Genomic DNA, 25,131 nt, shown 5'->3' with positions numbered 1-25,131 from the left:
CAATAAAAGAGAAAAAACAGAACAGGCAAAACAAATAGAATTGAATAGTAAGATAGATTTAAACTCAAATATATTAATAATTACACTTAATTATTAATTAAATTTAATTACTTATTAGAGACCAAAGGCTAGAATCAAAGTTAAAATTTGTCAGGCAGTCTAGATAAAACAATAACAAAAGCAACACATTTTCACATTACATAAAAGAGATATACCAAAAATAGGACATGTAGAAATATTGTAAGTAAAAGGATAGAAAAAGATACGTTATGTACACACTAAACTAGTGATTCTCAAAGTGTGGTCCAGAGAGCAACCTCCTACAGATGCTTTTAAAGGTTCCATGGAGTCAAAACTATTTCATAATAATTCTAAGACGTTATTCGCCTTTTTCACTCTCATTTGCTCAAGAGTTCATAGTGGAGTTTTCCAGAGGCTACATGAGGTGTGATATTGTAGCAAATTGAATGCAGAAGGAAATACAGAAATCCAGCTGTCTTGAGTTAAGCTAGACATTAAAGAGATTTGCAAATATGTGTAACAATAACCCTTTTCTCACCATATCTTTTTGGTAAAAACTACATTTAGTATTTATAAAACTATTACTAATGGAAAAGCTTTATTATCTTAAGCTCTGAATTAATAAAAACAAAATTTTTCTCATTTTTTTCTACACAGTAAATACTGATAGATATAACGTGCATAAATGAAAGCTGTTTGAGGCAGGTACTCAATAATTTTTACAAGCATAAAAGGATCTTGAGTCCAAAAAAAATCTAGTTTGGGTAATATCAGACACAGAAGACTAAGGCAGAAAGCTTTACTACAGATAAAGAGGGACATTTAAAAGTGATAAAATAGGTCAATTCAAAAGAAATATATAACAATTATAAATTTATATAAAACAAATAGCATGGCCTCAAAAATATTTAAAGCAAAAAAAATAGGCTCTAAGAATAAAGATCTACAACCCACAATCATCATGGGAGTCATGTATATAGTTTTTCTCTATGACTATGCTAATTACATGGTCAGTAGCACATGTTAATTACAGGCATTATGGCATTATAAAAAACGAATAGGCTCTGAGGCAGATGGTCCATGAATTTCAGGTCTATTCCAAAAATAGCTGTATGAATATCTACAAGTTACCTAACTTCTCTGAGTCTTTGTTCCTTTATTTGTGGAGTGAGGGTGATTTTGCATTATTGGGAGGATTAAAAAACAATATTTTAAAGTAGCTTGTACAACACTTTCACATATTGGGTACTAAAAATAATAGCTATTATTCCTTCCTAACAATTATCCTCAATGAAAAGTAGTTAAAAAACTCTAACTGTTGTGACCAAATAAGACTTCAAAGACAAATGTTTGAGCTAAACTTTGAAGAAGAAATAGGATATCAGTACATACTTAAAAAAAAAAGTCTATATACAATTGATTAAACAGTAATTTGATCAAGTCAATGCACTTGGCTCAAAAAGGGGATCTAGATGGGAAGGAAGTTAGAATAAGTTGCCACCCTTCCTCTTTTAATCTTACAAGTTCTTTGCTATCAAATGAAGGATAATAACTGAGCAAAATAGACTTAGAGTAAGCCTTACCTTAGAATACCATTACGTTCTCAACATCTCAAAGAAAATGATTCTTTCCCAGTCAACATTTCTATTTTGTCCACTCCCCATCCCAAACAAAACAAAACAGTAGCCACAAAAATATTCAAGAGCTTCTTGCAAATTATGTAAATAAACAAAAATAAAGTATCACTTAAATACTCTTGAGTCCACTGCTTCAATATATTCTTTATTAACTCTTTAAAAGTTTCCTATGTCCCACAAAATAGAACTGAAGCCAAGTGTGTTTATCCCTCAAAGGGCCCTTGCCCATGGCAAAATTAGCATTTGGCTATACTCGCTACAAATATCTATTTCAAAGAATTCCTCCCACAGAAATGAGCCAATGGTCTAATAAAACATTCCTGCCACAGTGGGGGAAAAACCTCTCCTGTAAGGAACAGCAAAACTAAAGATTTTAAATTAGGCTGGAGATTTTCACTAAATAAGTGTTTGGTAAAGGTCTACCTCCTTTAGCTGCTCAATGATTGCTATGTTTGACAGTTACATGCAAATATGCCGAGTTGCACTTAAGATTTTTAGTTTCAATGCAAAAGTTCTTCAGGATCATACATGTTGTGTGGAAACAGGAGTACTGAAACAGGAATTAGAAAACTTGGATTCTAGCCCCACCTCTGGTAGGAGTTTGATGAAAATTATGTGGGTCTGTTTTTTCATCTGTAAACTCTTAAAAAGCTGAAATTGGCAGATCTGTAAAATCCCTTTCAGCTTTATACTAGGCATTGTTGCATTTCAAAACTGAAGAGTAAGCTAGCACCATCTAGTGGAAAACAAGAAATTCCCTAAGTATAGGGTAGTGAAAAGCATTTCTACAAGCAAAATAGCCAGAGCTTTATTTTATTTCACTCCATTATTTCTTTCTAATGTTCCAAAGACAACATTAGGTAGCAAGTATTAAGCCAGGCACACTTCCCCTATGAGTCAAGACAGTAATCAAGCCTATGTGAAAATGTTGCATTATTTCAATATCTTTCATACTTATTAGTGTCACTTTTCCAGAAAGCAATATTATCTGAAAATAAAATATCAGGGAAAAAAAGTCTCTTAATACTTCTGTTTACAATGGTATTTTCTAGGTATGTATCACCTGAAATTTATAAATTAACAAATTAATTGCTGACAATAAAGAAAGATTTTTTTCCAGATTAAAGTTTTCCTCACATAGCAGAGATAGAAGCTTCATGAATGAGAAGACAAAAATAATTATTTGCTCTTACACATTAACATCATACTTATTTTCATTTTTACTCAATATTCAATAAATGAAATATAGCAATTTATTCCCATTCTCTTTTCTCTATGTAAATATCACTGAATAATCTTGGTAAAAGTCAGGATACTCATTTGTTTTGCTTATTGCTGCATCCTCAGCAATATTCTAGTACTGTGTTCTAGTGCCTGGAAAAGTGCTTACACATAGTAGGTGCTCAATAAATTTGCTCATTAACAAATTTATTAATCAATAAACCTTAAAATCATTACTTTTTTCAGCATAAAGTTTTAATATACTCTAATAAAATAGTAATAATCTTAAATGTTAAATTCATATCTGTAGGGGAGGCAGTGGAATGAGGCAATTAAAAAATCAAATACTAGGGCTAGACTGCTGAGCTTCAAATCCTGGCTCTATCATTTACTAATTTATCTTAAATAATTTATTTAACCTCTCCGTGCCTCAATTATTACCTGAGGGGGGGGAAAGAGCATTTAATAGTAACTAACTCATAGCATTTATAGGAAAAGCAAATGAGTTAAATGTATAAAGTACATAAATATATAGTGGTTTAAAAAAGTTATCTCTTACTATATTTATTATATTAAGTTGTATTTTTTCTGTAAATAAAATTTATAAAATAATTTCATCATATGGCATGAATTTTTTCAGATTAATTTACTTTCAGGATGTTTCTCTTAAAAAGTCAATAAAATCCAACATAAAAATGGAAGAAAAAAGAAAACTAGATTATAAATTATAAATCACCTATTTTTCATTTGCTTTGGCTATTTGTTAAAAAATGAAGTCAAAAATACTACCTCGAAATATGAAAAACTTCTCACAGATATTCAACATCCATTCAAGGAATGTTTTTCCATATTACTTCTGGATAACAAAATGTTTTGCCAATTTTACCTGAAACTTACTTATGGGAAATTTCAGGTAAAAGAAAGCATGAAATATCATAATGATATCATAACCTTAAAATTTAAACTGCAAATCACCCAAATTAAACTGAGTTATAAAAGATAGTACAGGAAAAAAGAACTTCCAGAGGAAAAAAAAATAAAACATTTTAGATTATAAAAAGTATGATAAAATCTGTTGTCTGATTAAAATAAATCCATATTTAAAATTATCAACTAAAGTGAAGCTTAATAAGTTAAAATTAAGCAATTATTTTGACATTCAAAATATGCAAGAATAACTCCCCATCAAATCAAAATATTCTATAATCAAAAATGTGCTACCCAAATAGAACCAATTATAGAAAATAATATTAAAATGTTATATGGTAGTCTTTAAATTAGCCACAGCACACAATATGTTTAAACGTTAAATTAAACATACTTAATTTTTATTAAATTAAAAATACATAATTAACTTTACATAACTTTCAATTTATAGAATTACATTTTATTTAAGTTGTTACTTTTAAAAAGTATACTTTACATTGTGTTTCTATTTCTGTAATTAAACAGTTTCATTAGAATGGAAAACATTTAGCATAAATAATTTCAAATGAATTGCCTTAAACAGACTGACACAGTTCCTATTCAGATTCACTTAAATGCAATGAAATTCAAATAAAAATGTGCATTAATGTTTTCTAATAAAAAGTAATTAAAGCTAATCCTACATATTAGCTACTGCAATAACTACAGCTTAGTAAGAATTAGGAACAAATTAAACTTGAAACTACAAATGTAGAATACATGGTATTGCTTCCAATTTTATTTCACCTCCTTAAGAAATATTATAGCATGGAATAGTAACCTATTAACTTATAAACACAAATCTATCTTTGTGCCCCTTCATAAGAGTTCTTAGCATCAATACATCATTGAGAGACAAAATCTATGCTTTTCCCTTAGCTCAACCAGAATCTCTTTAAGCAGTTCCTGAAGATGAAAAACAGACTCCAAACGGTCTTCAGAAAATCTCCTTTTTCATGTATACTCTTCTCACACTCAATAAATACAGTGTTTTCATTGTAACCAACAGACAGCAAAGATGTCTTTTACCTTATTTGCTCTGTACTACATAAAGATACCTCAAGTACATCAATTAATACTATGGCAGTTTCCACATAAATCTTGCAGATATCCTATCCCAGGAAATCCACTGGTTACAAGAAATCCCATACAGCCCTGCTGGCAATGAAAATGAAGTGAATGGGAGTTGAAGCATTTCTTCTCACAATCAGCCTTTTTCTTTTTTTTAAGCTTGCTTCAGTGCGTGCCAATATAGCAACATACATTATCAATGCACTTGCCTTCATTCCAACAACAACAAAATTATTTCTGTCTTTTAAACTGAAATTTTAAAATAAAAAATTGTATCAAAAGTATCAGTATTTCCATACAGGAGAAAATATGAGTAGTCCCAAAGCAAGCAGCACAGACACACAGGCAAATAAACACATTAAAGAATATTATACATTTTATTTTCAAAAGTGTGCCTTGAAATGTCTGTAAAAGCTTGCTTTGTGAAAACAACTATAATTTTCCCACATTAAAAAAAAAATCAGAGATGACGGTGACTGCCTTTATCCAACTTTCCCCCATAACTCCTCTAGAAATTCATAACGAACAACAATAAATAAAAATGCCCCAATCTATCTTTCCAGTGTAAATGGGAGAGGAAGAAATTACAAGCTGAATTTTTCTAAGTGGGGTAGTAAGTATCCATGACCAACACAATCCAGGCTAAATCCACACTGGTACAGAGGGGATCCCATGGAAACTGGATGGATAAATAAGAAATGGAGATGCTCCAGTGGTGGAAGAACCCAGGTAATATCAACAAGGCCTGCTTCCAGAAAGGGAGCATCATCCCAAGTGGGATGACAGTGCTAACACCAAGGATATAAGTTGAATTACAAATGCAAATGGCCATGCTCTATATGAAACAAAAACATTTAAAATTGGATCAAAAAATAAAACCTAAATCTATGCTGTGTATAAGTACACACCTAAAACAAAGTGTTTCTAAAGTTTTGTGGGTTTTTTTTTTTTTTTTAATGCCCAAGCAGGCAAATACAAACAAACAAAAAAATGTTGTCAGGCAAGGTAGAATTTAATCTCAGAACATTAAAGAGACAAAGAAGGACACATAAATTTCAAGATAACACAGTTAAGAATATCTACAAAACAGCATGGAGCAACACTCAAAAAATGGAAACCAAAGGATATATAAAATATATAAAAATATATATACAAAAAGAAATAGGCTGATTAATAATAAACATATTTATACTAGCTCAACTCAGTCTATGAAGATCTAAAACAAATGATCACCAAGGTATATCATAAAGATAAAAATATAAACTCTATATTCCAATTAAAAACACAATGACCTCTTTTCACGTGCACATGAAACATTCCTGAAAATTGACCATATATTAGAAAATCACAATAAGTTCCAAAAAGCAGAAATGGCACAAAGTTAATTCTTGCACTATAATGCAATAAAACTAAAAAGAGTAACAGCAACAACACAAAATGGTCTTACCGTATAGAAATTTTAAATCTTAGCTAAAAGGCAAAATATGTCATAAAATTGTAGAACTGATGAAAACACAGAAGTTACGGACCAAGCAGTGCTCACAGAAAAATTTATAGACTTAAGTATCTATGTTAACAAGAGTGAAAAAGAATAAAAATTTTAAAAAAATTAAATATTTAACTCAGAAATAGAAGGAACAAAATAACAGAAGAAAAGTGGGAGAAACTGGCATTAATTGTGTATTAGTGGTAGGAGTGCAAAATGGTATAACCCATACAATGTGCCTGGCACTATTTTCCTAAATTACAGATGCCCTTTGCACCAGCAATATACATGGCAGAAAATTAATCTAAAGATATAACTTGTGGGCGCCTGGGTGGCTCAGATGGTTAAGCGTCTGTCTGCCTTCGGCTCAGGTCATGATCCCAGGGTCCTGGGATCAAGTCCCACATCGGGCTCCCTGCTCCTTGGGAGCCTGTTTCTCTCTCTCTCTCTCTCCCTCTGTCTCTCATGAATAAATAAATAAAATCTTTTAAAAAAAAGATATAACTTGTAAAGTATAAAATGATATAAGTATCAGATTACTTATTATGGCAAATATGGAAGACTGGAAACCATCCAATGTTGATCAACCAGGAACCAGTGGAAAAAAACCTGACTGATCCACAAAATCAAAGACTATGAAGCCATGGAAAAAGAATGCTCTGAACTCCATAACATGTTGTTAAGTGAAGAAAAGCAAGATGAAGGACAGTACTTAAAATATTCTATATTTTAATCCTAGAACTAGGATTAGTATATATACATATATTTCTAAGATATATGTGTGTATATATGTATATTTATAGGTACAAACATACACATAAGTGATACATATATTATTAAATACATATATAGTGTTATATGTGCATATATACAAAAACATCTATACATAAAAGTATATCGGAGAACAGAGTGAAAAGGACAGGGATGAAAGATCGATCTCTTTGAGTATGCCTTTTTAAATGTGGTTTGGCTTTGAAACATATATTTGTTTTATATATCAAAAATAAAATTAAATCAAATGGGAAAAGTGAACTTACTTCCACTACCCCATCTACTCCCTTCCCACTCCCTGAAATTTCAGTCCAGACCACATTTCCTAATAATTTTAGGATGAGGAGTAGAAAAGATAATACCTTTTAGGTGTCTAAAAATTTAAGCTATTAGTATTGTACCAGAGTTCAATTTTTATCTAGTTCCTGACTTTTTAGCAATCCTTGATTATTCATTAACCATTATTTAAGCCCCTATCAAGTCCCTTGAGAATCTCACAAATTTAAATAAAAAATAACAGAGAATTTTAAGCCAGGTAGTAAGAAATATAATGAGATTTTTACTTTAGAATTATCACACTGCTAACAGAATAGTAGTAAGTTGAAGTTGAGTTTCAGTAGGAAGAAGAGGGAAGTTGGGTACTAAAAAGTGAAAGCATGAATGGAACACTTTCACAAAACTTGACAGCAAAGGGTAAGAGAGATGAGGCAATGGTAGAAGTAAATGGCAAAAGGAACTGTTTCACATATGACAGGTGATAAAGTATCAGAGGAGACTGACAATTAGATTTATAGAAAACAGAAGGACTGGCCTTAAGAAAAGACATTTTCATTGCTGAATCATATGGATTATAAAGTATGAGGGTGGAAACAGATATAGATAAATAGGGATACAGATATACAGATGGAGAGATGGAAAAGATTAGGGAGATTCAAACCGATGAATTCTTTCTTTCATGTGGTAGTTGCCCTATCTAAAAAAGGAAAGGTTAGTACAAGCGGTGTAGAAAGCAAAGAAAGGAGTGATGACAGGGATTTTTAGGAAACAGATATGACAGTTGCTAAGTGCAGAAAGCACAGAATCCATAAAAATATGATGGCACAGAACCAGGGTATTATATTCTCCAGTAGAGCTCAGATGACCACTGATTAGAAAAAAAGGCATAGGTTAGTGAATATACTAATTTAAGGAGGCACTGATAACTAGCCATTTGCCAGTGGTGGAAGCATATTTCCTTCATATATACTAAAAATAATCTTATTTCTTCCATGCATTCGGATAAAAGATTAAATAAGTATGGCATAAATAAAATAAGCAAATTAATAATGGTGGCCTATTCTTGAAAAGGAATAAATGAAACAAAATGTAATCATGAGAAATAAATGTCAATAAATTCAAATTCCCTTGTTCTTACCAATTCGAGTGATTTTATTATGTGAGACTTCAAGATTTTGGATATTAGTGCAGCCATCCAAACCATGAAAAGAAGTCAGTTGATTTTTATTAAGAAGAACAACACAGAGATTTTCCAAATTTTCAAAATTGATAGTCTCAATATGGTTTTCCTAAGACAAAGAACAAATGTCATTAGTTTTAGTTCAATGACTTATTAATGGAACATTTAAAGCTTACAAAAAGAGGAAGGATGAGAGATGATCTCCAAGTAAATAACCGAATCTCTGACTTTTAAGACAAATATGCAGAATGTTATACTATCTAGATGAAAATATTAAGTAACTTAATAAATAATTAACTGATTTTATATTTATTAATCTTAGAAAATACAGAAGATCATGTAACAAAATATTTCAAACAATCTAAATGAACAAAAATGAACACTAGGTCATAGTTGCTTTAAAACTGTTACAGAAACCAAACACTGAAAAGGTTGAAATCTCCCTACTTCCCCTTCCTCAGTCCCTTTTGCTCCCTTCCTCTCCAAAGAACACCAATATTGTGAATTAGGTATGTATCTCATGTACAGGTTTATACTTTTACTACACATACATATCTCTGCAATATATAATATTGGTTTCAGTGTCAAGATCATGCCTAGGATGTAATAGCAATTTTATTTTTTAAGACCTCAGAAAAATAAATGGGCTTTTAAGAATCTTAAGTGTGTAGTCCCACGGCATCCCTCTCAAAAATATTTATAAGCATAGCCATTGTCTAATGGAGGGAACTTAATAAGAAGCATAAGAAATCCACAAAGTTTTCAAAGGAAATCATGTTGGTGGAAACGCTGACTCTGTGTGAACTGAAAAGAATATAAGTCAAATGAAAAGAAGCTTCTAGCCTACCCACCCCCCACCGCACTCCATCTTATATGGGAAAAGAAACAGGCTCAGGAAAATTCTCAGCTGCAAATAGTATGTCTTATGGAAAAAAAAGTATGCCTTGAAAATGTCAAAACTCCAGTGGGCAGAACAAAGGGTCATAGAAAACCATTTTCATTGAGCTGAACCGAGTCCTTATTAAGGAAATGATGATATGTGCTCAGCTATGGAATAGGGATGCTATGGGCTTCTTATTTTCTTTCATTGTGAATGGGAATAGCTATTGCAATTAATCAAGCCTATCTCACCACTGTATGTGAGTGTGTGTGTAGGGGGGGAAGAGGAGGAGAGAAAATACTTTTCATTTTATCTCACAGATCTCTGAGTTGAGAGAACTCTATCTGAGCAAATCATTTCCACTTGGATCTGATTTAGATGAGAAAATTTTGTGTTTCAAGTCTAAGTCTGATGCCACAAGATGATGAAACTTGGGGGTCTCTGGAACATGAGTGTATTTTGAATGTGGGAAGGATGTGACTCCTTAGGAGCCAGAGGGTAGATTGTGGTAGACTGTTACTTTGATAGGCCCCAGTAAACCTCACAACTCAATATTCACAAATCCACCCAGCTCCCTCCTACACAAATTTAGGTTTGGCCAATAGAACATTAGCTAGCATGATGCCGGCAGATGCTTGATAAACACTTGCATATTGGAGCTTGTCTTTTTGGAATGCTCACTCCTGGGATTAGGTCACTCTGTAGAGAAGCCCCAAAATGGAACAGACAGAGACACAGACACAGAGAGGGAGAGAAAGAGAGAGATGGAAAGAAAGAGAGATTGAAATTCTAACCTCCCAAGGCACCAGACAAATAAAGCATTTTGGACATTCCAGCCCCCACTTCAAATTATGTAAGAGACCCAAGCAACAAAACACGAAGCAGAATACCCAGACAAGCTTGGCCTCAATTCATGGCTGGCCCACAGAACCATGAGCAAATAAAATGGTGGTTGTTTTAATTTACTAAGTAATGTCATTTGTCATACAGCAAAAAGTTACAAAGACAATAACTACATCATCTGCAAATAGAGATAAGTGATTTCCAGGCCATACTTCCTAATCCTCTTTCCTCAATGGTTCTCACAAATTTTGTTTGATCCTTGACATCTTTAGAACCTAAGTTACAGGTTAATGTAGTTACTATTTCTTCAAAATTGTCATTGCTGAAATATAAACATAAATCCATTTTCTATTTTATTATAGTATAAACAATGAGGAGAACAGAGGACATACCTGGGCATCAATGTGCTTCAGTTTTTTGCAGTTACTCAGGCTGTGCAAAGAAATCAACCCACAGCGTCGAAGAGACAAAAACTGAAGATTTGGACACTCTGCTAGTGTGGAGAGACTACAACCTGGCAAATCTTGAAATGTAACTGTTGTGACCTAGAGGATTCAAGAAAATTGGAGTAAATAACATTATCTAACAATAATGAATATAAAGTATATCAGCCTTGCAAAATTCTTTTTAAAAATTCATCAAAAAAACTAATGATATATATTGAAAATTGCATTTGTTAACAATTCACTTTCAATTAAGCTATCTGGGCTTCCTTTGTTCCTCACACAGAAAGGCAAAATAATGCTATCATCCATGACCAATTCAAGTTCAAAAGTAATATGCATAGAAGCAATAATATAATCATCTATTAGCTCACTCACTGATTTTTCACCAAATTCACTTTCTGTGTGAATTATTTTGGCACTGTTTTCAAGATTGTACTACATAAATACTTAAGATCTGTGTTTGACAGTATCCTAAGAATACCTGGATAGTAACAGGAGCCACAATATGTCAGGGGATAGATTCTGTGTCCAACCTGCCATGATTTAATTAAAATGGCTCAACTACCTTCCAGAAACAAAGAAAATTTGAGAAATTATACAACCTGTAATAAATAGGACCATGCAATAATAATTAAACCATGTAATAAAAATAGCTTTCTATTACAAGTCCGCTGGTGTGACTCATTCCTTACTGGTATGAATCATTCCTTACTGTTGAATAATGTAATATACCCAGAGCATGTAGAATCTGTAATGTAACATAGCATGAATGGTATTTTTTTCTGTATTTTCAAACACTTTGAAGACCATATTATGAAATTTCTTATTACTGAAATATCACTGTGGACTCAATACTTCACAAAGCTTTTTTCTTAAAGAATTTTTCTATCGTTTTGGTTTTAGTCTTTTTAACTAAAGAAAATTCAGTATCAAAGAATGTACTCAACTCTATAGTATATTACTAATGACTACACTTATAGTTACACAAGAATATGTCAGATAACAGGAATATTTTTGTATTACTGAAAAGAACTCTACTTATTAAACTCAAGAGTTCTAACATAAAGAAAATGGCAGAGAAATAAATATAGTATGTTGGTTCTTCACTATAATTAAGTCCATGCACTGAAATAACTATATATGTTAAGGGGCGCCTGGGTGGCTCAGTCGTTAAGCGTCTGCCTTTGGCTCAGGTCATGATCCCAGGGTCCTGGGATTGAGCCCCACATTGGGCTCCCTGCTCAGCAGGAGGCCTGCTTCTCCTTCTCACACCCCCTCTGCTTGTGGTCCTTCTCTCGCTGTGTCTCTCTCAGTCAAATAAATAAATAAATAAATCTTAAAAAAAAAACTACATATGTTAAATCATTTTATAGTAAGAATACTTTCATATTGTCATATCAAAAATCCTAAGGCCAGATTTCCCATGTACTGAAAAACAATTTTAATATTATTAGCTTTATAGGAAGAGTCTAGTATATATCATATTGAAACAAATTTAAAAAATGTCCTATTGAAATTGAAAGCATTATTGCTTCAAAAAAAGCTAGAAAAAGTATGAGAGTCTTAAGTACAGTAACTCCTCTTCATTCGGATCATTTCCTGTGCACTAAATTAAACTAAAAGTTTTAAATTTACATATTTAGGTAAGTGAATGGGAAGACCATATGTTCCTGGAGATATAAAGAAGGGATTAAGTCCACTCCTTGGCTTTGAGTAGAAAAAGTAATAAACAATATTTTGCAAACTCCAGGTGAATAAGTTTCTCATTTCATAATTATTTCAGGAATTTCTCAGTTATTCATAGTCTAAAATAACTTTTGAAACAAATGTATATTTTATGGTTTTTCAGAAAGAAAACTATTCATCCATTTGTGTCAAGAAAACCACTGTGTATTACCCATTCCATTTGTCCACAAAGAGAATCTATAAATTCTGTAACTGGGAAGCCAGTTGTACACTAACAAGTGAAGACACTATTTAGAACTAAGCACTTACAAACCAAAAACTCCACAACTGCAGCTTTATAGTAACAAATGCTCCTCTACCTTCTAATTTATATTATCCTGCCTGATGTAATCATATGTTGCTTAAAATCACCTACGTAAATGGTTAGGTTCTAGTTTTTATGATGTGGTAATTTCTCTAGTTTAGTTAAATTACAGTATAGGACTGACAAACGCTGCAGTGTCCTTATTAATGGTATCTACTTTTGAATATAAGGCATTTCATAATATTTCCTCCTCCCTTTAATGGAAGATTTTTAAAATTTTCTTATGGTACAGTAATTTATTATCTATCTTACCCTAGGTTTGTCCAAACATATGAGATCAAAATTAATTTTTATATTAATCATTTATGGATACATGCATGACAGTAACCATATAAATAAAGCTGCTTTATGCTCCAAATATTAAGGTCAATATAGAATTAGTACTCACAATGTGTTCATCACTGCATGGGCAGCCTCAAAAAGAGCAACTGGAGCATAGTGGATGTTCACTAAATGTTTCAGAAATAAATGAATGATAAACTGCCCCGTGGCAAAACTAAAATGTAGCATTCATAGTTTCTTTCCTTAATAAAGGGTAATATAAAGATATTTCAAAAACTAATATTTTCAGGCTCTTGTAACTTGAAAATGAACTGTTCTACCTATAGAACTTATGACTCGTTTATTATAATTTAATAAAAGAGAACAAATCAATTTATTACTTAATCATCTATATTTCCCTAACTCCTTGACAGATCACGGTACATAAAATGACCTAAAATAGCTATGTAATTTTAGAGATTTCACTTTCAATTATTCTTGAGTTCAATACAAGGAGTGCCAGTCATTTCTGGTAAACCGTAATTACAAAAATGGTGAAAGCAGTGACTCTTGGTTTTGCTTTTTGCAGAACATCTGTTCAGTGATAAAATCTTAAATCTCTTCAATCCGAAGAAATAATACTTTAAAAATCAGCTGCAAAGAGACTGAATCTGAGGTATGATTACTAGATTAAATGAAGCAGACTCTAACTTCTAGTAGCTCATGTACCATTACAATACAAGTTTATTACAATTTGCCTTGTATAAGGGACGTGAGACATTATTATCTAAAAGTTAATCAACAGCTAAAATGTTATCCTTCATGCCATGTTATAAAGCCATATTAAAAAATCCTTAAGTTCAGTACCCTTTTTTATGATTATTTAAAGCAAGTTATCATTAGTAATAAGATAGCAAAAATAAAAGAAAAATTAATTAGAACACTAAAACTAGAAAAAATACATATATTAGTTGTCAATAATCTTTGCTTGAGATCCAAGTTTGACAATAGACTAGACTATATTCTTCATATGTTATTTTAAAATTCAACAATCCTATCCAATAGATATTGCTCTTCTCAGTTTACAGAAGACAAAACTGAAGCTCAAAAAGGTCAAGCACCTTGCCCAAGGTGACACAACCAGTAAATTGCAGAAATAAAATCAGGACCCTGATCTTACTTGATACAGGGCTTATTAGTACTTTATTGAATTATACTCAAATAATTTTACATTAATTTCCTTTTTAATTAACAGAGTCTAAATTGTGAAGCTAGCAGTAATATAGAGATAAGATTAACATTCAGTTGGACTTACTTATTCATTCATTTGTCCATCCTCCCACTCATCCACCCACAGTCAAGTAATGAAAACCCCTATTGCCTGACAAATTGTAAAGAAATATAGTCAAGAGGCAGACTGGATTTCATGTGCTGAAGGCTGAAAGTGAGAGATTAATGTAAGCAAAATGAATTCATCACTGGGTGAAATTCTAGAGGAGTAAACTTTCCTCTTCTAAAGGTCTTCTCTAGAAGGATCTTCCAAAGATGGCAGTGGATGATCAAGATAAGGATAAAGATGTGAAGCTAAGAGATTAGAAAATCAAAGTAAGAGAGTCATGGGTCAGTAGCAGGAGTGAATAAAGACACCAATATAAACCATCTCCCAGGGTCATTACAAGATGGCATTTTATAACACTTCTGCATTTATAGACACACTCATAAATATTTTTCAACTTTATACTGTATACTTGATGCTTCAAAGAAAAATTAAATGTTTGAAATAGTTGTTTGAGCAGTAGTCAGAGGATTACAGTGTCTTTTACAACATTTCTTTTTTTTTAAAGATTGTATTTATTTATTAATGAGAGACAGAGAGAGAGAGAGGCAGAGGGAGAAGCAGGCTCCCAAGGAGCAGGGACCCTGATGCGGGACTCGATCCCAGGACCCTGGGATCATGACCTGAGCTGAAGGCAGACGCTTAACCATCTGAGCCACCCAGGCGCCCTTTTACATTTCTGATCATATTAATCCATGGACCAGCACCAACAGCATCAACCAGGAGCACTGCAAAAGTGCAGAACATTGGGGCACCTGGGTAGCTCAGTCAGTTAAGCGTCTGCCTTTGGCTCAGGTCATGATCTCAGGGTCCTGGGATGGGGCTCCACATCGAGCCCCACACTGAGCCTAGCATCGAGCTCTGCATGGGGCTCCGTGCTCAGCAGGGAGTCTGCTTCTCCCTCTCCCCCTGTTCATTCTCTTTCTCTCTCATATAAATAAAATCTTTTTTTTAAAAACGCAGGACATTGAGACTGGTCACCAGACCCAATGAATCAGAATTAGCATTTTAACAAATTCCCAGGTGATCTGTATACCCATTACAGTTTGCAAGGACTTGCTCTAAGAAGCAAAAGGAGTAATCCTTACTTTATGTATAACGACAAGAGTTTCACAAAAGGAACAGAGTGGATAGGAGAAGAAACACCAAGGAGACAGGTTCACACATCTTAACTCCCTCAATGGTCTTATTGAACAGAGCAGAGACCCACAATGAAAGAGAAGAGCACTGCTGTTTTACTAACTTCAGTTTACTTTAGAAACAAGTACATGATGAGCATGAAGCTGTCACTCATGCCTAGCTCAAACAGATACGTATAGGAAAATTACCCAAAATAAAAGTTAGTAGCTAATGTTACCAATTCAGAAAGCCTGCACAACATCTTAGGGAAAGTAGAAAAAGAATGATTCCAGAGATAATCGAGCCAAGGAAAATCATTAATAGAAGAGCTAATGAGAGATTCTATATGTAGCTCTACAGATCTGATGGATATGAAAATACATTGCCTAGGAAATAAAGGAACTCCAAAGTAGTTCTTGTTCATTATACTGCTTTTTCACATCCCAGAGATCTCTTTAAAGCCCACTATCTTATTATCCTTTTAAAGAATACCCTGGGGCGCTGGAGTGGCTCAGTCGTTAAGTGTCTGCCTTTGGCTCCAGTCATGATCCCAGAGTCCTGGGATAGAGCCCCCACATCCCGCATTGAGCCCTACATCCCGCATCAAGCCCCGCATCCCACATCGAGCCCCGCATTGGGCTCTCTGCTCATTGGGAAGCCTGCTTCTCCCTCTCCCACTCCCCCTGCTTGTGTTCCCTCCCTCGCTGTGTCTCTCTCTGTCAAATAAAAAAAAAAAATCTTAAAAAAAAAAGAATACCCTGGAATCTTATTTAAGCAATTATCAAAATCTGTAGTAATGTATTTATTGGTATATTTATTTGTTTAAAGCCTTTTTGTATACCAGTCAGTTCTATAATGTCAATGACTGGGGTTTCTTTTTGTCCCTTTAGTCCAACAATAAATATTGATCAATCATATTGGACAGATAAATATTTGCTGAGTGAATAAATAAAAAATTGATATATATTAACATGAATGTTTCTTTTCCTAGGCATCTGTCTATATCAAAAAACTAAATACATTTTATTGAATACATTTCAGTTTCAGGCCCTAGCCAGATACATGTATTTTAATCGTAAGTCCTTTCTAGTGTTGTACTACTTGAAATATTCTTTCCTGTTTTTCTACCCATTTGTTAGTTTCTGTCTTTTAGTTTCTGTCTTTTTTAAAATATTTTATTTATTTATTTGAGAAAGTGTGTACATGAGTGTGGATGAGCAGGGGAAGGGGCAGAGGGAGAGAGACAAGCAGACTCCCTGCTGAGCAGGGACCCTAATGCGGGGCTTATCCCAATACCCTGGGATCATGGCCTGAGCCTAAGGCAGAGCCTTAACCAGCTGAACCACCCAGGCACCCGTTAGTTTTTGTCTTAATTTTGGTTGAAAATATGCGCTTTATAAACATAAAAGTTCATTGGAGTTGATGATTATTTAAATTTCAGGCATATATGCACCGTGTTTATATATGCACATGACTAAATATGTTTCCAAATAGCACATGACTAAATATGTTTCCAAATAGAAATTCTAGAGTCTTCTATTATAAGCCTTTCTTTCACAGCCCTTGTCAGGTAGAGAAATCCACTTCATTCCAAAAGGAGCCAGTAGGTGGTGCTGTGCCCAAGACTATAGCAAACTAACAATGTCAATTTAGGAATTTCCTACTAAATTCCACACTAAATTCCCAGATGCCTCCATTCTTAGAAGCTTAATAATGGCTACAGGACCCTTGAACATGCCTTCAAGATATAAATCAAAGCTTTTTGTAGTGCAACACTGAGGGAGATACCTTGAAGAATTTCAATCAAGGAGATCTTTTAAATACATCCCCTCTCAAATGGGGCAATATTTCATTAGCAATGTCACCAATTAAGAGACAAAATTCTTGGATACAAAATATGTCTTCTACATTTTAGAGAATCGGTTGTAATTAAATATGAAAAAGTATTATAAAGTTATAAAATACCTGCTGTAAAGTATTCCAAGGGCCACATCGAAGAATTTCTAGTGTATTCAAAGGGGGCATCATGTTGGCTGGGCATCTTACAGGTCTCTTCATCTTAGCAATTTTCTTTTGTTGATTTTGCTTGAAAATTTCAAACCAAGGTTTAAATGATTTTATCCAAGCTAGCCTCTTTTCTTCAACAGAAGATAGAAGTGTTGGCTTTGGTAAAGAATAGGTCACAATACTTTCACATTCAGTTCTATTTTCATGACATTCTTCTGAGGTTTCTGTAGGTTGAGACTTAAGTGAGTTTACTTCTTTAAAAACTAAGGAGTTTTTTGCATTATAGCTACCCAAATCTTCACAAAGAGCATTTCTACCAAGAATATAATCTTGCTCATTTATTTTGCCTTCTATATTTATCATGGAATCACTGCTGTTAAAAATCACATCACTATTCAGAGTATTGCCTTTTGGGATCTCCTCAGTTTTTTCTTTGGATTTTAAATCAATTTCTTTTTCTTGTAGTATTATATTTTCCCCTATAACTTCAGAATTTTCTAATTTTAGTGGTTGTTGCTTCACTGAAATCACTGAAATATTATTCTCTTCATATAATATTCCATTCTGTTCTGATAGCTCTTCTTTTTCTACTTTTTGTATCTTATTCTGTTGATTACCTCTGATTATTTTCTGTTCTTCATTGTTTTCTACCTTGCTAATTTCTTGATTATGTCCTACTATTATTATTTGGGTGTCTGGTCTCATATTCTCCTTTTTGGCAGTTTTCACATTTTCCCCTTTTTGTATTTGAGGCTTTAATTCTTGCAGCTGAAACTGTTCTTTCACATTTTCTTTTAAATCTGGGTTTTCCAATTCAGTTTTTTTGTCTATATTTTCACATTTTCTTTCTTCCTTGACAGTTTTTTCAAAACATTGTTTTTTTGGCAGGTTTTCATTTTCTACTTCAAATTCTGCCAAAATTGCCTGGTTTGTAATAGGATCTTCCCATTGCTCTTGTATTGATTCTTTTAGTACAAGCTCTCTACCTACACTTTCAGTCTTACTTGATTTTTCAGGTAGCCAGAGGGGAACATCTTCCCATTTCTTTGACTTTTCATCCCCTACCTTTTTGGCTATATCATCCTTATTCTTTGATGTATCTTCAACAGTTAAATGTTTGATATTATATTCACCTTTCTTTAATGCTCTACTTATTAGCTGTTCACTTGCATCTTCTCTTAATCTTAATTTTTCCTTGTTTAGTAGTTGCTCTTTTTCTTTTCTCATGATGTTCTTTTTTTCTTCATATTCTTTTTCTCTCCTCCTCCTTGCCTCCTGCTTCTGCTTTTTTATCCCTTCTTCTATCCTTTGTTCTTCCTCCCATCTTTTTTGTTTTTCTTCTTCCATCTGTCGTATTTTTGCTTCCTTTTCTTTCCACTCTAGCGCTTTCCTTTTCTTACTTTCTATTTGTTCTTTTATGATGGGGCCATATTTCTGGTAGGCCACAAATGCTTTGTATTTAGCCTGAATTGTTACAGCTGCATTATGCTGCAGTTTTAATAAACGCATTTTTTCTTTTTCTTGTAGATCTTTAAATCGTGTTCTTTCTTCTTCCATTTGTAAATGCAAGTTTTTAATAAACTCCTAAAGTAAAGTAAGATAAATAGTATTCAGCATAAACTAAAGATGTCATTAAAATATCATCTAAAATATAGGCTGAAAACAAATAGTAAAATTGAAATCATAATGAAGCTGTTACAAAATTCACTTAGAGGAACTAAAGCCATTTATTTTAAAGGGTAATATTTTTTTTTAAATATTTGGGAGTTTTGATCATGTTAGCCAGTTGATATTCTAATATTATAGCTATACTAAGCCACCCAGATATGAATTGAGAAATTCCTTGAGGATAGAAAGCATATGAAATCAGAATGACACAGAGAAAAAGCGAGAGAAACCACAAGCCAAAATTTGTGTAGAAGAGGACTTCAAACTGTCTGAGATGGGAGGGCTGATATAGGAGACTCCCAGAGCTGCACAGAAACTGCAGAAGCAGGGGGTTATTGGGTGAGATTTATGATACCAGGAAGGCAAGGTAGAACATACGTATAAGCAATATGAAGAACTAGCCTAGTCACACCTTTTATCCTTTCTTAACTATTAAGACACCTAATAAGCACATATTGCATTAAGTGAGATCATTTGGAGTTAGGCAAGAAAAATGTCAGTCACTAGAGTCCTAAAACAAAAGTAAACAGATCAACAAAATTCAGCAAATATTTGAGGAAAACTAACACAAAGGATGTGAGACGATCAAAATAGTTCAATAAGCAGAAGAAGTAGTTTCTGAGATAAGAGAGCTATTAAACTAAATAAAAATTTACAAAAAATGTTTAGGAAAAATATGTTTAAATAAGAATAACTTTGTATAAAAATGAAAATGCAAGTACTCAAAAAAAAATGACTCACTCAAACAAAAAATCAAAATAGAATGGCTTAGTTGTTGACTAAATAAAATCTTCCAAATTAAACACTTTCCTGAAACAACATACAAAATAACAAAGACATGAAATCTATGACAGAGACTTTCAAGTGTAAAGGGGATCAACACAGAAACTCCAATATGACTAGTAGGAGTTACAGCTAGAGACCTGAGAAAAATTGAAGGGAAGAAAATTATAGAAAAATGTTTTCAGGGGCACCTGGGTGGCTCAGTAGGTTCAGCGTCTGACTCTTGATTTCGGCTCAGGTCAGGATCTCAGGATCCTGGGATTGAGCCCTATGTTGGGCTCTGCACTCAGCGGGGAGTCTGCTTCAGGATTCTCTCTCTCTCTCTCTCCCTCTGCCCTCCCCACACCCCGGCACTCTCTCTCTCTCTAAAATAAATAAATAAATCTTAAAAAAAAAAAAGAAAAGAAAAATATTTTCTAAACCAAAAAATCGTAAGATAAAGAGTAGAGTTAACTTTTCATGCATACACAGACACACACACTGATACACTCACATGGATGCTAGCAATATTTCAGAACCCTAAGGAATTAAGCTCCATGAAGGCAGTATTCTCTATTCTATCCACTGCTGTACCTTGAACACTCAGGAAGTGCCTGAGTGGATATGTGTGGATAAATGTAAAAAAGTAAAAAATCCTAAGGCTTCAAAAGAATGTAAGGAATGAGTATCAAATTTACAATAATAACAGGCAAAAATATATAAATATGCAATGGAGTTATATCTTTAAATTGTTAAAACCAAATGGTAATAAATCTGGATTCTATACCCCAGGAAACCAATCGTTCCGTTGTTAAAGCAAAATAAAAATATTTTCAAGTGTGCAAAGACTGAGAAAATTTGCTATCCAATAATGTTTTCAACAAGTATTTAGGCATACAAGAAATGAAAATTGGGTCCAGAAATCAGGGGATGACTCAGGATTCAAAGAACACTAAAGATCAAAGAAACCATTAACATTTAAATTGTTTTGTTCTGCTATGTTCTTCCATCATTTCACTTAAGAAGTCAGCTGTTAGTTTACTGTTGCTCCTTTTTAGGTAATGTGCCTTTCTGCTCCAGCAGCTTTTACAACTTCTCCCCCCTTGTCTTGAATTTCAATAGTTATACTATTACATTCCCAGGTGTGATTTTCATAACCATCTTCAATCATAATGAAATATTTATAATAGTATGTTTCCTCAAACCTTAAAAAATTGTAGAATTATAATTTTATATAGACATGTTCACTCACTAAACCAGTTTATTTTAATTTTTAGGACCTTATATTTCAAGGAGAATTTCTGATGATTAATGAGGTATTTAAAGCTTTAGTAAATTAAATCCTACACCAGGTAGGCAATATTATTTTAAAATGTCCATTTCAAGTATAATAATTTATTTCAAATGAAGAATGATTATTGTGATGATTAAAAACAAGAAATAGATACCTCATGCTGTTTAAATTTCTCTTTCCACATTTTCTCTTCTTTATGGAGTTCATCATTCATCTTGTCCTGTTCTTGCTGAACATACGGTAATATTGAGATATTGTGTTCAATTATCAAAAAAACATTATGTTCATTATATTCGAATCTCAAAACCTATATTTGTAAATAATAGTTACAGATAACAACTCAACCATTGATACTCTGTGATTAGTACTGGGAAAACAACTTTAATCTCAACCTAAAGTATCACATAAATGATATCTAGGGTTCCCATTTTGAGCACATAAAGATGTTTGCAACCTGGGCAAGTTCTTTTATTTATTTGAGTATGTTTATTCACATAATAAAATGCATTGGCTAGATATGCTATTGGGCAATGCAAAAATTACAAATAATAATGTATGCGAGATGAGTTTTACATTACAATTTTTTCTCTCCATACCATCCCATTAAACCACATAATCCATCGGTTCAGTGGATAATGATTTTCTTGATTAGCATCTATTTTGTTAAGCTCTGCAGAATAAACAAAATCAGTAAAATATAATCCCTTTCCTCTAAAATTTTACCTTTAATATGGGAACACTATAGTAAGTTCACCTATTACCTCAAATTTAGCAGAATAAATTTATCACAAGAGAAAACTATAAAGGATCACAGTAGAAATAGGTGCTCTAACTAGAAGATCACGAAAAGTCTCATACAGAAGATTGTATTTGAAGGCATTTATTAAATGTTTTTCAACTAGGAAAATGTAGCTCTGTTTTTAGGATAATTAAAAGGTTACATTAGAGTTAAAGACAAAAAACCAAGGAGTCACTAAAGAGATCAATAAGGTCGGTATTAGAGAAGCCCATGTAAGAAGCCAGGAGGGCCTTCTGTATAGGGTGATGGGAGCAAGAACAGATACAAAGACAACATAAACATGAAATTGCTACAAAATGCCAAGTGCCTGGAAATAAAGGAAGTGAGAATATTTCTTTGGACATAATCTTATAAAATGAGAATTAAGCACAGAAATAATGTTTAAAGAATCCTTCTGGCAGCACTATGGTGAATGGGTTTGTGGAATACAAGACCAAAAGTAGAGATCAATTAGAGAGTTTAGTGAATATGCCAAGCTAGACATTAGGACATCCTGAACTACAGAGTAACAGCAGATAGGTGGATGGATGAGAAGATGGATAATGTAACTATTAGAGAGAGGAGGATAATAAAGAGAAGGAAGAGCCAAAGATGGTCCTTACCTTTCTAGCTTAGACTATGATGATAGTGTAGCTCACCAAAATGACGAATACCAGAGGAGAGGCACAGCTCAGAAAGACAATGCCTTCGGTTTTAGACACATTAAGTTCTGAGTGTAAAGTATCTGTAGGAGAGTTACATAGTTCATTTTTCTTTTTTGTTATAAATATAGATTTGTTTCTGAACAGCTATATAATGGATTTGTTTCTGTCAGCTATGAATGACATTATTTTTTTTTTTTTTAAGATTTTATTTATTTATTTGACAGAGAGAGACACAGCGAGAGAGGGAACACAAGCAGGGGGAGTGTGAGAGGGACAAGCAGGCTTCCCACTGAGCAGGGAACCCGATGCCGGGCTTGATCCCAGGACCTGGAATCATGACCTGAGCCGAAGGCAGACGCTTAATGACTGAGCCATGAATGACATTATCAAGAGAGAAAGTATATGAAAAAAAAAGGAGAAAGGAAGAAATCCTTGGTAGTACCATATTCAAGAAGAGAAAGAGAGACAGAGACAGAGAAGGCTAACATGGATATAAAGAGGAACTGCCAAACAGGGAAGAAGAAAATCAAGGCGTTGTGATCCCACAGAAGTCAAAGAAGAGAGAAATGGTGAACAATCGAATTTTTACTGGCATAAAATGCTACAGAGGCCAATATAACAACTGAAAAAGAAACTATGAATATGGAAACTTAGAAGTCATTGGTTATTTTTGTCAAGAGCAGTTTCATTTAGTGGGGTGGTGGTGATATACACCTCGTAGGTTTAGGATTCAATGAGAGACAAGGACATAAATATAGCAAAACTAACTACTCTTTAAGATGCCTTACTATGATAAGTAGAGCTAAAGTGAGACATTATTAACAAAGGTGATCTTATGATTTTTCTTTTTTTTTGTTTCTAGAATGGAAGAAAACTGAACATGCTTTAAATAATAAGGAAGGAGGAAGTTGATAGGGGCATTTCAGCATACAAGGTAAAACAAACAAAAACGCAGGGGTAAACTGAAAAATAATATAGAGCAGAGCAGGGAAAGCTAATTTTTAGTAGAAGAAACCTTTTCTAATGAGTGTGGAGCAAAGACAAGAAAAAAGGTAGGGTGAATACAGAGATTGGGTGCAAACTAGATATAGGATTAGGAAGAGGGAGTTCGTAATTGATGCAAAAATGTAATGTGATTACTTGCCAATAATGAGGAGGGAGAAGTTGGGTAAAACTCTTAAGGAAAGAAATTTACAATAGCTTCCTATTTCACTCCCCAACAGCTAACAAACGACACAGAAAAGAACTACTGAAAGTAAGTAAATTACATATTTATAATACATCACTATAAAATTATGGCATGGTCCCACTGGAAAAGTTTTAAGCCCCAAGACATAAAAATGTATACATTTAGGAATTCATTAAAATATTTTTAAACTATAATTTTATGATAAAGCACAAATTACTTTCAGAAACTAAGTTAGAATCCTTTGAAGGTGGGGCCTGGATGTCAGATCTCTTTTGTGTCATTGAAGTACATAGCCGAATGCTTTGCCATTGAGGTAGTCGATAAATTCTTTGTTTTAAAACCATTAAAAATGGCAATTTGGGTAAACAGAATTTAAAAGTCAGACGTTCTCGGGGCGCCTGGGTGGCTGTCATTAAGCGTCTGCCTTCAACTCCGGTCATGATCCCAGGGTCCTGGGATCAAGCCCCGCACCAGGCTCCCTGCTCTGCGGAAAGCCTGCTTCTTCCTCTCCCACTCCCCCTGCTTGTGTTCCCTCTCTCACAGTGTCTCTCTCTGTCAAGTAAAGAAATAAAATCTTTAAAAGTCAGATGTTTTCTAAATCTCTAAACACCACTAACAATCAATAGCCATGATGCATTTCAGCATAAGACAACAAACACTACTCCAAAAATCTAAATTATATTAAAGCCTATCCTGGAATAAAGCTTCTGACTTTTGGAAATGACCAATTAATCTGGTCTATGGAAAGGAAAATATAACGAAAGGAAAGCTAAGGATCCACACTACTAGAAAAAGCCACAGCCAAACTGGGTCTACAGTATAATTGCTTTTAATTAATTTATTTCATATACAATCAGGAAATGCAATGTACTCAACATGGAAGGGTAGAATACACTGAACTGCCTAAGTGACCACATGTCAATGTTCTCTATATGCAACTCTCAAAACTAGTAAGTGTGGGTAATATGTAGGTCAATTTTAGTAATGTAAGACAGAGAAGTCCATCCTGCTTGTTATCTACACATTCTAATGATCCTGATGGCCAGAAAGTAGGGTACCAAAAATCCACCAGTTTCTCAATATGCCACTACCATGACCTAAAGGAATGGACCTCCTGGGGTAGGGTTAGGAGGAAACAGAAACAAAAACAACACAAAAAATTTCTAGTCTCAGGAATTAGCTTAATCATGGGAGCAAGACACAG

The 25,131-nt window shown here is 33.5% G+C and overlaps 1 protein-coding gene across 2 annotated transcripts in view; it reads right to left on the bottom strand.

The window, feature by feature from the left end:
• The window catches only part of LRRIQ1 (leucine rich repeats and IQ motif containing 1), a 211,864-nt gene that overhangs the window by 174,977 nt on the left and 11,756 nt on the right, over nt 1-25,131 (bottom strand). The window contains exons 6-9 of one of the 2 annotated variants that reach the window (XM_088025656.1): nt 21,450-21,524; nt 17,530-19,155; nt 10,745-10,897; nt 8,576-8,738 (exon numbers count right to left, since the gene is read on the bottom strand). In XM_088025656.1, coding sequence (XP_087881782.1) covers nt 8,576-8,738; nt 10,745-10,897; nt 17,530-19,155; nt 21,450-21,524 — 2,017 coding nt within the window. The remainder of the gene's footprint in view (nt 1-8,575; nt 8,739-10,744; nt 10,898-17,529; nt 19,156-21,449; nt 21,525-25,131) is intronic. The other variant, XM_088025657.1, reaches the window with a different exon arrangement.

Source organism: Eumetopias jubatus, unplaced genomic scaffold (genome assembly GCF_037043125.1).
Source record: "Eumetopias jubatus isolate StellerSeaLion01/CBP00866 unplaced genomic scaffold, mEumJub1_p1.0 scaffold_8, whole genome shotgun sequence".
Lineage (NCBI taxonomy): Eukaryota > Metazoa > Chordata > Mammalia > Carnivora > Otariidae > Eumetopias > Eumetopias jubatus.
This window is presented reverse-complemented; position numbering and strand designations above follow the sequence as displayed.